The sequence below is a fragment of the Crocodylus porosus genome, unplaced genomic scaffold, assembly GCF_001723895.1.
Source record: "Crocodylus porosus isolate Cpor-Errol unplaced genomic scaffold, CroPor_comp1, whole genome shotgun sequence".
NCBI lineage: Eukaryota > Metazoa > Chordata > Crocodylia > Crocodylidae > Crocodylus > Crocodylus porosus.
Genome location: NW_017728921.1, coordinates 16,025,175 through 16,036,969, shown reverse-complemented (window position 1 = coordinate 16,036,969; position 11,795 = coordinate 16,025,175). Strand labels below are relative to the sequence as shown.

Sequence of the window (11,795 nt, the reverse complement as noted above, 5' to 3'; positions counted from 1 at the left end):
GACGTAGAGTGGTTCTTTGGTTAATGAAGATGGAAGGAAATATCTTTGATTCCCTAAGGACTGCCCCTCACTACTGCTCTCTTCTTTGTAGGCTGGCCAACCCAAATCACCTCTGAATCTTCCTCAAGTCATTCTGCACCTGAAGGCGGCACTGTTACGCTGACGTGTGGTTTCACTGCAAACACGACTGGCAATTTCACACAGCTTTTTTGGATTCATGAACTATCAGGCCAGGCCCAGTTCAGACTAATAGCTTGGCACGGACTAGCTCAGAGGGATGGCACCTACTGTGGGACTGGCAGTCGCTTCCACAGCCAGTTAGATCTAGACAAACACCAGAGTTGTCTCACTATAACTGGCCTGCAGGTGAACGATAGTGGCTGGTATCATTGCGAGGGCCTGGGGCACCCTGGAAGAGGGAGTAGTTCCAGCCTCATTGTCAAAGGTGAGAGCATCTGGCAGATCTCAAGATACTTCACGTGTGTTCCTGCAGCCTCTCTTTCTTACTTTGTCATATTATCTGTGTAACTCTATTATAATCTTCATATGGATTGCACTGGGCTAGGAACCGAGAGCCTGAAGATTTCATATGATAGATGTTAAAACACGCTCCTGCCACTAGCTTGAGCAGTTTCACACTCTTTACAATTCACTGAGCCCAGGAGCTGCACTTGCTTTACACCTCCCAGGAGCATGAGAGGTGCATCCTTTGCAGCATGCTTGCACATTAGCTTTGTTGATGTCTTTTTGGCTGCACAGAGAAACCCTTTGAAGTGCGGTGATGTTTGGGTTTGCAACCCAGCAATCGTTATCACGAAAAGACTTTGTGGGTAAATCAACAGAAAAAAGTAACACCTCTACAAAACCACAGCACACCACCTGGCAATAAGACACACAGCCTTACATACTGCTTGTTATTAATGAAGTTTATATGAAGCTGCTTAAGGTTCTGACATGATTTTTCGGTGTATTTATGTGGCTGCATAATGGTGATGTAGATCTGTCTTATATTTAGCGATAAGGATAAAACAAATCTTTTAGGTAGCAAAAAAGCAGCATGTGACTAACCAAAAAAGGCCAGGAAGATTGAGCTATGGAAAGTGTGATGGCAATGCAAAAAATGCTGGGTTACCTGAGGGCAGTAGTCGGGTGAATTTATGATAAGGCTGTTTTGCTTCAAAGCTGATTGTACTGATAAATATATAACCAAAGAATGAATGTTATTTTTTTTTCCAAGTTGAGGACTTGCTGGATTTGGTCTTGGTGTAATGTAAAAAAAAAAAAAAGAAGAAATAGAAAAGAAAAAGATGGCACTTTTACGTTAAATGAAATTTTTAAAATTGGGTTTGTGCATATTGTTTTTAGCTCCTTTGGGCTTGTCTACATGTAATGCTATGTCACTGCTATGTCGCCAGAGTAGTGCACTCCCCCATTTTAGTGTGCCACTGTGGGGAAGTAGTGGCTAAAAATAACCACATGCCACATGTACCGTGCAGTATGGGTGGTTATTGTGCTTTAGTACTTCTTAAAGGCTGCAGGGTGACATGTAGATGTGCCCATCATCCTGTATAAAGAAAGACTCTTGGAAGTCTGCTTATATTTTACTTTAATGCTATTCAGGGTGTTAACCGCAGTATTTCCCAGTTTTGCTGGGAGTTCTGCACATCTCATCCGTATCCTGGAGTTTTCTATTCTGCTCATTACCTTAATATTTGAGCATGTTTCTCTGAATGAAAGAGGAAATACCAAGTGGAAGAAACAGCTAATTTGAAAAAGCCAATGGAAGAAATTCTAGGTTTTTGTTTTTAACATAAGAAATAAGATTTGCCATTTACTGAGTCAGACCATAGACCCACTATCCTGTTTCCCGCAGCGGCAGAGAGCGGATGCTGAGGGGGAGGGCGAACAGGGCATGCTCCGAATTTTCCGTGCCCTGCCCCTCACCTTTTGCAGCTTTCAGAGGTTTAGCAAGTTCTGATTCAGAGGCTGCACATGGATATTTCCATCAAGAATTGGTCCAGTCCCTTTCTGAACTGGATTAAGATACCAGCCTGCACAACATCTTGTAGCAATGACTCCCACAAGTTAATTGCACACTGCGAGAAATAGAACTGCTTTTTGTTAATTTTAAACCTGCAACTTTACAGTTTCATGCTGCATGCCGTAGTTCTAGTGTGAGAGATTGTAACTAATAAATCCCTATTTACTTTCTCTGCACTGTTTGATATTTTGTAAACCTCTGGCATATCCCTTCTCACACATGTCTTTTCCAAGCTGAAAAGTCCTAGCCTATTTAGTCTTTCTTCACATGGAAGCCCCTTCAAACCCATGATCATCCTCATTGCCCTTCTTTGTATCTTTTCTAGTTCTTCTGTATTGGGGTGGGCAATTATTTTGGGAGGAGGTCTGCTTAGTGAGTTTTGGCAAGCCATCGAGGGCTGCATGACAGGCAGCCAGGGAGAGATAAATATTAATTTTCTTAATTTTTTAGGAGCCCCACATGCTGGATAGAATGGCCTGGTGGACCGCATCTGGTCTGCAGGTCGCATTTTGCCCACCCCTGTTCTATATCTTTTTTGAGGGGTGGAGACCAATAGTGCACAAGGTATTCAAAGTATTTTTCTTTTTAGCTGTTTACCAATAGCATTTCTTCTCTTTTATAGCCCCTGTGAATACTGTGCTGATCTCTGGTTCAGTTGCTGGGATGCTCCTGTTCTTGCTGGCTTTGTGTTTGTGTTTTAAATGTAAGTAACTGTTGGTAAAGTACAGAAGAGTCCTGCATCCCTTGTTAAGCATCATCTTACACCAGTAGTGATGCGTAGGGGATGCACGAAGGTGCACATGCAACCCCTGAGAGCACTGGTGCACCCCGTCAGGCACTTTCCCCACTCCAGCAACGGGTGAGGGGCAGGTGGGAGCACCGGTGCCCCCTCATGAGCACCAACAGGGGAGTGTAAGTGCTGGATGTAGGCCGCAGCCACTTCTGGAAGCCCCACGGACACTTCCAGGAGCGCCGCAGCTGCTCACCTGTTGGTAAGCTTTGCCACAGGGGGACTCTCCTTTCAGTCAGCAAGATTGGCTGTGGCGGGGGATGACCCCCCCCGGTTACTGACTGGTCGCTGGGGGGGCATGTGCCCCCCTCCACCCCCAACTATGGTGGCACCAGTTGCCCATGTCTTACACCTTACAGCAATGTTTTAAGTGTTCTTTGTCTCAGGGAGGTACACAGGGAAGTGGCTAGTTCAGGGCAACTTTCCTAGATTCAGACATTGCTTAGTGCTTGTTCTGTCCCTTACAGACCGGTCTAAAACAGATTTTAAGGGCTGAAAGCCAAGAATAGGAATGTAAGAAATGTTTTAATTATGAACACAGGAACAGGGTCATTGACTATATTTCCCCACTGTTGCAGGTAACCACATCACATAATCCCTTTCATAAGATGGAGACTGTCTGTTTATGAGTAAAGCAACCATTTTTGAATACTTAGCACTCTAGGTCAACAAATCACTGCATTTTATGTCAACAGTGCAAGGTTTCACCCAGTGGTTCTCAACCTTTTTAGGCTTGGAAAATGCCAGCTCTTAGTTCTCACTTATTTTTTCACTACAGAAAAATAGTAGAATAATTCTGTTGCAAAGAACTCAGAAAGACGATAACATGTCAGAATATGCTTATTACTAAGGATTCTATTTGAAATCTCTAGTTTTATCTTGGGAATCATGTTTGCACAACTCATGGTGCTAATGCTGAGTGGCATCCTTGAAAGGTTCTCAAAGCACCCAAGGTGCCCCAGCATCATGGCTGAGAATCACTGGTGTACTGTCTCCACTTCCTGAAGTAAAACCAGACACTTCTTTTGAAGCACGGCAGAATTTCCAAAGATACTCAGGCACATGACATACCTGGATCAAGGGCAGTGCCCTGGCCATTTAACTGTCAACTAAGTCAGTGGAAGATTCCCTTTGATTGCAAAGGGTTTTAGACCAGACCTTTATGATGCATGATATATTCCAAGGGTGGGGGGGAAGAAAAAGCCATAAGCAAACTGTCTATGAGCATAGACATTAAACAGGAATTAATCTTTCCCAGCACATCTGCATTAGAAGTTTGTCTATTATTAGTGTTTCCAAGTTGTTCCATAATAAATGTATGTCCTTCTGTATTGCATGTTAGTCAGGTACCAAATCCATGCCAAAAATCAAGAAGTTTCCCTGGAAATGTCACAGTTGAATTCTAACACCCCTGCACCTGCTGAGAGAGACCCCCTCCCACAGCCGGTCAGCAGCGAAATAACCTATTCACATCTGTGGTGGAGCAAGAATGACGTAAGTTCTGATTCTGTGCTGGAAGGAGAAATGGGCAAATAATGCATTTTTTTTCTGTTTGGGGGCTAAATGAAAAAATTAGTAAGAAAAATGGCTCAGGTCGAACAAAACACATTTTTTTCAGGGTTTTTGGCACAATGGTGACTGCAAATTTTTCACTTAACCCAAAATTACACATTTCTGTTTCATTTTTTTTTCTTCAGCTCATTGTTTAATAAAAAGTACTGTTTTGAAATGAACAAAGTCCAAACATGTCATTTAGAACATGTCACAGTAAAATGTTTTGACATTTTCAAAAGGAAATGTTTCTGACTGATTTGCCCTGAGGCTTAGCTTGGCATTTGCCCCTGTGCCTTGAGCACCAGTCCTGTGTAGAAATTAGTTATGTCGGTCCACTGACTGAGTGGCTGTGCCCAGCCCTATACACATCAGAAAATCTCTTAGGTGACTCTGCATAAGCTAATGTAGAAGATAGGGTTTGTGGTAGGTCAGAGAGAGGCTTCAGATGAATCTAGGATATCTCATGGCTCTAGGCTGTATCTTCTCTTTCTGCTCATTAACTGAAAAAGCAGCTATTGTGGAGAAGCTGTACAGCAGCCCTACACTCTGGCCATGTTGTTACTGAATCTCTTGAAGGCTGCCCCTTCTCTGCCCATCTTGGCCTCTTCTTCCCTAATGCTGAGGTTCATTGCTAAGTGAATGACAAAATCACTGGTGCTACTCCGGGCTAACTATACATGCTGCTTGTCCTCAGGTGGTGTCTTCTCTGGGAAGGAGTCCCCACTCTGAGGATCCAGGGGCCAAGAAGAAGTCCAGAAAAGGGACTGATGGTAGCTCAGGAACAGATGGTCTGTATGCTGTAGTTGAGTGCCGCAAACAGTTTCCCCTTAATCACGTGTAATACAAATGGTTTTGGTGTTTAATAAAACTATGGTTAAGAGTTGTCTGAGTGGCAGTTGTCTGAGTGGGATGTGATTATAGCATTCGCACACTTCCAATATTGCTGTGCAAGGTGGAGTTGACCGTCTATTGTTGTGAGGAATACAGGTTTCCCTTGATTTATGCAGTACATGTGTTCCCGGAGAATGGCACATAAATCAAATTTGCATAAAGCGAACCCACTTTACAATGTAACAATTAAGGATAGGTTCCCATGGTGGTGAGGGAGGGCTGGGACTAGGGAAGAGGTGGGGTGAGGGGTGCCGTTCCCAGGGCTGCACAAGACGGTAAAGCAGAGGGAACAGAGTGACACTTCCCCAGCCCCGGCTGCAGCAGCCCTGGGAGTGGCTGGTGCTAGCTGCCTGCAGCCGCTGGGCTGCACCGTGCTCTGCCTGTTCCCCCCGCCCGGGCTCCACCTGTCCGCACTCACCTGTGCTCCTGGGCTGTGCTGTGCCCTGGTGCAGGCAGGTGGTGTCGGCTGCTCCCAGGGCTGCTCCAGCACGGGCTGGGGTCAGTGTGGACAAACAGAGCCCCGGGCAGCATGGGGTGCAGCACTCACCCCAGCCCTGACTGCAATGGCTCTGAGAGAAGCTGACACAAGCTGCCTGCACCAGCACATGGTGCAGCCCAGCGGCTACAGGCAGCTGGCATTGGCCGCTCCCAGGGCAACTGCAGCAAGAGCTGGGGCAAGTGGGGGCAGGCAGAGCCCCAGGGAGTTCAGGACAAAGTGTAGCCCACTGGCTACAGGTAGCTGGTGTTGGCCGCTTCCGGGGCTGCTGCAGCAGAGGCTGGGGTGAGTGCTGTGCCCCACGCCGCCCAGGGCTCCACTTGTCCATACTCACCGCAGCTTGTGCTGGAGTGGCCCCGGGAGCAGCCGACACCGGCTCCTGCACCAGAGCATGGCACAGCCCAGAAGCAGAGGTGAGTGTGGACCAGTGGAGCCCAGGTGCAGGTGGACAGGGGGAGCACGGTGCAGCCCATCAGCTGCAGGCAGCTGGCACTGGCTGCTCTCAGCACTGCTGCCACCAGGGCTGAGGTGAGTGGGGCCACGGCCCTTTCCCCTCCCCCCAAAGGCTTACCTGCTTGGGTGGGGAGGGGCATCTATGCTAATCGCATAAGAGCGAATTTACCTTGCATATAATGAATTATGGGTCTAAATATGCTCATTGCGTAAGAGCAAATTTGCATATAAAAAACCCACATCTATTGAGGGAAACCTGTATGTCTTGCAGTGAGAAAAGCCTAGTGCCTCCTTCCCCTTAGTCTCTGATTGTAGTGACCCAAACACTATCTTCATTTCCTCTGGAATTCCCCCAAAGATGCTACAGCAGCATTTCTTGGCTGTGATGATCATAACACTGATTGTGCCAGCTCTTCCCACCCTGGGATAAAGCGGGTCTTCATCACAGGTACTGTGCAAAGCACGCCCCTCATCACACAGGCAGTGGATCTCACCCCCATGCTCCCAGCAGGTCGGATTATACCCACAGGTTCAACAGCTTGTGGTATGCACCAGATGCTGCTACATCTTCATCACAAGCAATGGTAGCATTTCACCTTTCACAGCACAAACATTGCACAAAAAAGGAAACCACAGAGGGTCAGGCCTGTATGCTTTTTCAGTGGCCTCTTGCCTGAGAGTCAGGCTCAGGAGCCGGCGTGAGGGGGAGACGTGCTAACAGCTCCACCCCCAGTACTTCCTCTGCAGAGCAAGAGCGTGAAAGCCGCACGCGACAGAGACAAAATTACTCTCACCATCTCCCCAGCAAAAGAAGCCTCATTTGTTCTCACCTTGCCATGTACATCTAGCCTGCTATAGCCCCGTGTGATTCAAAGACCCAGCTAGTTCTCAGACATCAGAATGTTTTAACAGCACCCGTTTCCCAGTCCTTGCCCATTTCTTCATGGGTCAGAACCAAAGTCCATTGAAGGCAACAAGAGTATTTCTGCTCACTGTAATGGACTTTGGATTTGGTCCTATCAGGTCTTTAGCACTTTTAACATAGTCTCTGAGTGAATTTTTACCAGACAGTTTTGGCTACCTACCTATAGAGACCCCCATGGGGGACTCTCACATCAGGCTGAGGCTGTTCGATCTGTATCAGATTATCCTTCTCCTCACCTACCGCCATTACAGCATGGAAAGGTGTTTAATGGTGGCTGTCCGTCCTCATCAAGAGGAAACACATCACTGCTCTGTCAGTGTATGGAGTGAGGCTGCGTAGTCCAAACACTTTTGGTAGGTGAGAAAGTCCTTGTGGGGGAGCCAGACTAACCCAGGGGGTCTATGGCTCCCTGTAGGCCAGGCAGCTGGTGTGGACTGGAGGCTCTGTGCAGGTCAGCAGCGTTGCTACGTCCGCTCATAATAAGCAGAATTGGGCTTGCTTTTTTAAAAAGTTGTTTTAATTTTTCGAGAGTCGCAGGTTGATAAGCACCCTCGCTCCCCTGTCTTTGAAATGGGTCAGGTTTGCTTTGGGCTTGTTTTTAAAGGTGGTGCTGCTTTTTTTTCTCGCAAGACTTGGTAACGCTGCAGGTCAGATGCTCGTTCTGGGCAGGTTGGGTGTTCATTGTGGTCTGGATGCTCTGCATGGATAGATGCTGGAGGCTGCAGGTCTCCCAGTAGGTGGGAGGCATCCCCTTGCATGGGGTGTTCTGGGCCATGCTTTGCCATGCTATTGTGAGGGTGAATGGGGAGGAAGTGGCAGCACATGCAGCCTAGCAAAAGCCAGGTCCAATACCAGGCTCAGGGGAGCACAATTCCTGTGCTCCTGGATCCTGTCAGCACCAGCTTGAAGAGCTGGCAGAGCGCATGGTGCAGGTGACACAGGGTGGGTGCTGACTGCACACCTCCTCTGAGGTGGGCACCACAATCCCTGCTTCTGATATGGCAGGGACTGTAGCACAAGAAAGAGTGCAGTGAACCCAGGCTGGGCCTCATGGTGCTGTGTGAGCATATCTACACTTGTGTTTCGATCATAAAGTCTGGCTACTTCAAACCTACCCCTCTGCCCTCCTATTTGCAGGATCCCTTCCTGCCTATAAAGTGAGAGAAGTCACAGAAGGGGGCTGAATTATAACAGATTGCACGTCCCAACAAAGTTTGCTCATTCATTTCACGCCTCAGGGGAACGCCGCATGTACAAACTGGCTGTCTGTGAAGCAGTGGGCAATGCTATAGCTGCCAGTCCCTTCTGGAGGGCATTGCAGCTCAACACCTGATTTCAAATAGCTTTGCTCCTGTCCCTGCCTGTCAAGCTGTATTTAAGGACTGGAGAATATCAATATTGCAATGATCTATTTCAGTCATCTCCAGGGCTCCGGTCAAGATCTGGGCTCACCGTGGGAGGATGTAACCCCTTGACATTTGTTGCTCATGCCCCTATGGTGTGGATTTTTCACTATTGCTGCTCCGAGTAGTCTGCGGTCTTCATCAGGCAGTCTCATTCAGCTCTGTCTCTTCCTGGGCAAGCACCACAGGAAAGCAGCCCTCCAGACTGTTGCCTGTCACTCCTTGTTGGGAGTTGTACACCTTCTTTTTCAGGGTCTGGTCCCTATTAAGGACAAGTCACTAGACTGACTGACCTCTGGTCTGACCTGGCCTGGGCATGTCTCCACGGATTGGGCTTGGGATTTATGATTCAGACTAGTGACGTGGAGGCGGTACTTTCCAATCTTCGTTTACAAGAGTAAAACTGTGAACGAAGAACAGCATTCATATAAGGGTGTAGTGTACAGAAAACAAACTATCTCCAAATGACCTTAGATTAATGTTTGACTCTTTTACTGAATTTCTGGCTTTACTCATCCTTTGGGTCCCTTGCTGTGTTTTGTTCACTTCATGCAAACTCCAGACCAGATAGATTATGGCTTCCTGGGACACTGGTTACTGCTGCTGGGGCATAGCAGGGCATCTGGCCTGGCTCACTGAAGACTCTTTATTTGCATGCGAGGGTTTCAGTGCCTGTTCTGACCCTGGGATGGAAACCAATTCCCCACCCACATTCCCCCAAGTGAGTGACAGATTTGTATGGCCCCCTAAATGCCACAGCAAAGCTCATGTGGTCCGCAGTAGAGCAAGGATAGACAGAAGGACTTTGCAGGGCTCTGTTACTTCTAAAGCCTTCAGTGGAGACCAATCAAGCCAGCCCAGCTTCCTTCGGCACTGGGACTCCTTGTCTTTTTTTTGGCATATAGGTTTTTCAGTGTCTCTCTTTAGTTCTTGTGAGCTTTGTGATGCCAAGTTTCTCTATAACTTTGCTAAGGAAAACACTTGAAAGCTCAGAAAGAAGTTACAGCATCTCCTGGCCAGGTTTCTAACCTCGCTGCAACTTTTAATAAAGTTACGGCATTTGGGTCTCCATCAGATTAACAGGCAGGTGCAGGGGTGTAGAGAATGATTTGGTTAAATGACTTTTGCAAGAACAGCTGGCGACATTGCTTACTCACTGCAAACCTCAGTAATATTGCCTTTGCTTACTGCAGCTGTCCACACCCAGCCTGTCCTGACTCAACAGCCTTCTGTATTTGTTGCCCCTGGAGAATCCATCACTCTGAAATGTGTCATGGCTGAAGCCAAGTTCAAGGATTACTGTGCATCTCAGTACCAGGAAAAATCTGGCTTGCCCCCATTTTCATTTTGAGGTACTGGGTAACAAGTGGTGAAATCAGAAGAATGGCGCGCCAGACAGATTCTCTGGCTCCAGAGACAACAGCCTTGATGAAGGGTATTTGAACATTTCATGTGTGCAGTCAGAGGATGAGGCTGATTATTACTGCTCAGTTTTGGATAACACCCATAAAGTGCACAGTGACACAGGCCTACAGGGAACCAGGGCATAAACCTCCTTGGTAGCTCCCATGGCACACACTATGAATGACTGTGCTCAGCCCCTTCAGGCATGGACAGCCACTGCATTTCTACTCCCTACTTCACAGTACTGTACACTTGGCTGTCACTATTCTTCCAGAGCAGACATTTTCTCCGACCCTCTTTTGCACACTTGGGAAAACCTCCATTCCCTTCCCATTCTGGTGGTCCGGCATTGTGATTTCTAGAACTCTGCAAATGGTGCCATCAATGACTCATTGCCCTTCACTTGAATTCAAGAGTGGAATTCAATGCCATTTTATATCAATAAGATGTTGAGGTCCTGAGGTATTTGGGGTAATTCCTAGAAAAGGCAATAGAAAGGGAAAGAAGCAGATGCACAGACATGTCCTGGAATAAACTCAGAAGGTGGCTAGACAATATGTACATCTGAGTGAATATGTATGGTCAGAGGGAAAGCACTGGTGGTGTATTGATGAATCTGTAGCAGGCCTGGGTCTATAATGTGGGTTTATGAGGTTGTGGGTAGTGGACAGAGTGGGCAGGGTTGGGGTTGAGGTTTACAGACTGACATTAGCAGGAAACACAAGGAAAATCAAAGCAGCAGAAACTAGTAATAGAAGGAGACAACGCTATGAAAATGGTGCAAGAGTTTAATTAAAATGAAGGCACTTTAGGGAGAGAGGAGGAACTGTCTGAGCAAGTTCAGCAGAAGGGATTAAAAAGAACAGTGCTATCTTCTAAGTCTAAATGCTCAGAGTAAAGCAATGAGAAACCCTTGTGTGTGAACCAGCCTGACGTTCTTCTCTCCATCAGCAACAGCAAAACCCAGGTCAGAATTTCCCTCATATTGGAAACACCACACTCTAGTATTTTTTTCAGTGTTATGCTGTTTTAATTCCCGGTAATTTGCAAAAAGTTGTGCAGATGCCTCCTTCCAGTTGGGATCAGGCATTGGTGATCTAAGACCTAGATGTGGATGCTTATCTGAATCTCCAACTTTATGAGGATCCTTCCTCCCTCTCTCTCCATCAACATAATCTTCCCACTCATGTCCATGAACAGTTCTTCCCTGCCTGAGGGTCTATTCATCCCCAGTGAAGTCCATGTAGTCAATCCAATCCAGTTCCTCTGTCAACCCTTCTTTGATTCCCCATCCAGATGCATGGCTAGCCAGTGCACTGACTGTTGGGGCCTTAGGTTAAAGGAATTATAAACCAAGTAACCTCTATCAAGAAACAATGGAGAGAATGTGGCACCAACGTGTGAGAGCGTGTCCTTTAAACCACTGAAGGGGGCAGCAGGCAACTCCTTTGAATTACTGCTATGAGCCTTCCTGTATTGAACTCTCCAGTACGATGACCTGACACACAAGCAAAATGCTCAGAGTGAAGGAATGAGAAAATTATTCTGGCGCACATCCATGAAGGACCAGCAGGAGACTGCATGCTTAGGGGCAACCAACATGGGTTCATCAGTGACAGGTCCTGTCAGACCAACCTGGTGGCCTTTTATGGCCAGGTCACCAGATCATTAGATGCAGGGGGAGCAGTGGACATAGTCTTCCTAGACTTCCGGAAGGCCTTCGACACTGTCTCTCACCCTGTCCTCATTAAGAAACTGGGGGACTGCGGTGTTGACACCCACACAGTCAAATGGGTCGCCAACTGGCTGGAGGGCCGCACCCAGAGGGTGGTAGTGGA

General features: G+C 47.2%; 1 protein-coding gene across 1 annotated transcript in view; it reads left to right on the top strand.

Annotated features, from left to right (window-relative positions):
• LOC109313038 overlaps positions 1–5,260 on the top strand; it is an 11,541-nt gene extending 6,281 nt beyond the window's left edge. Inside the window, exons 3-6 of the mRNA XM_019539426.1 lie at positions 92–445; positions 2,664–2,744; positions 4,174–4,325; positions 5,080–5,260. Coding sequence (XP_019394971.1) covers positions 92–445; positions 2,664–2,744; positions 4,174–4,325; positions 5,080–5,226 — 734 coding nt within the window. The 3' untranslated portion in view covers positions 5,227–5,260. The remainder of the gene's footprint in view (positions 1–91; positions 446–2,663; positions 2,745–4,173; positions 4,326–5,079) is intronic.
• The last annotated feature ends 6,535 nt before the right edge of the window (positions 5,261–11,795 follow it).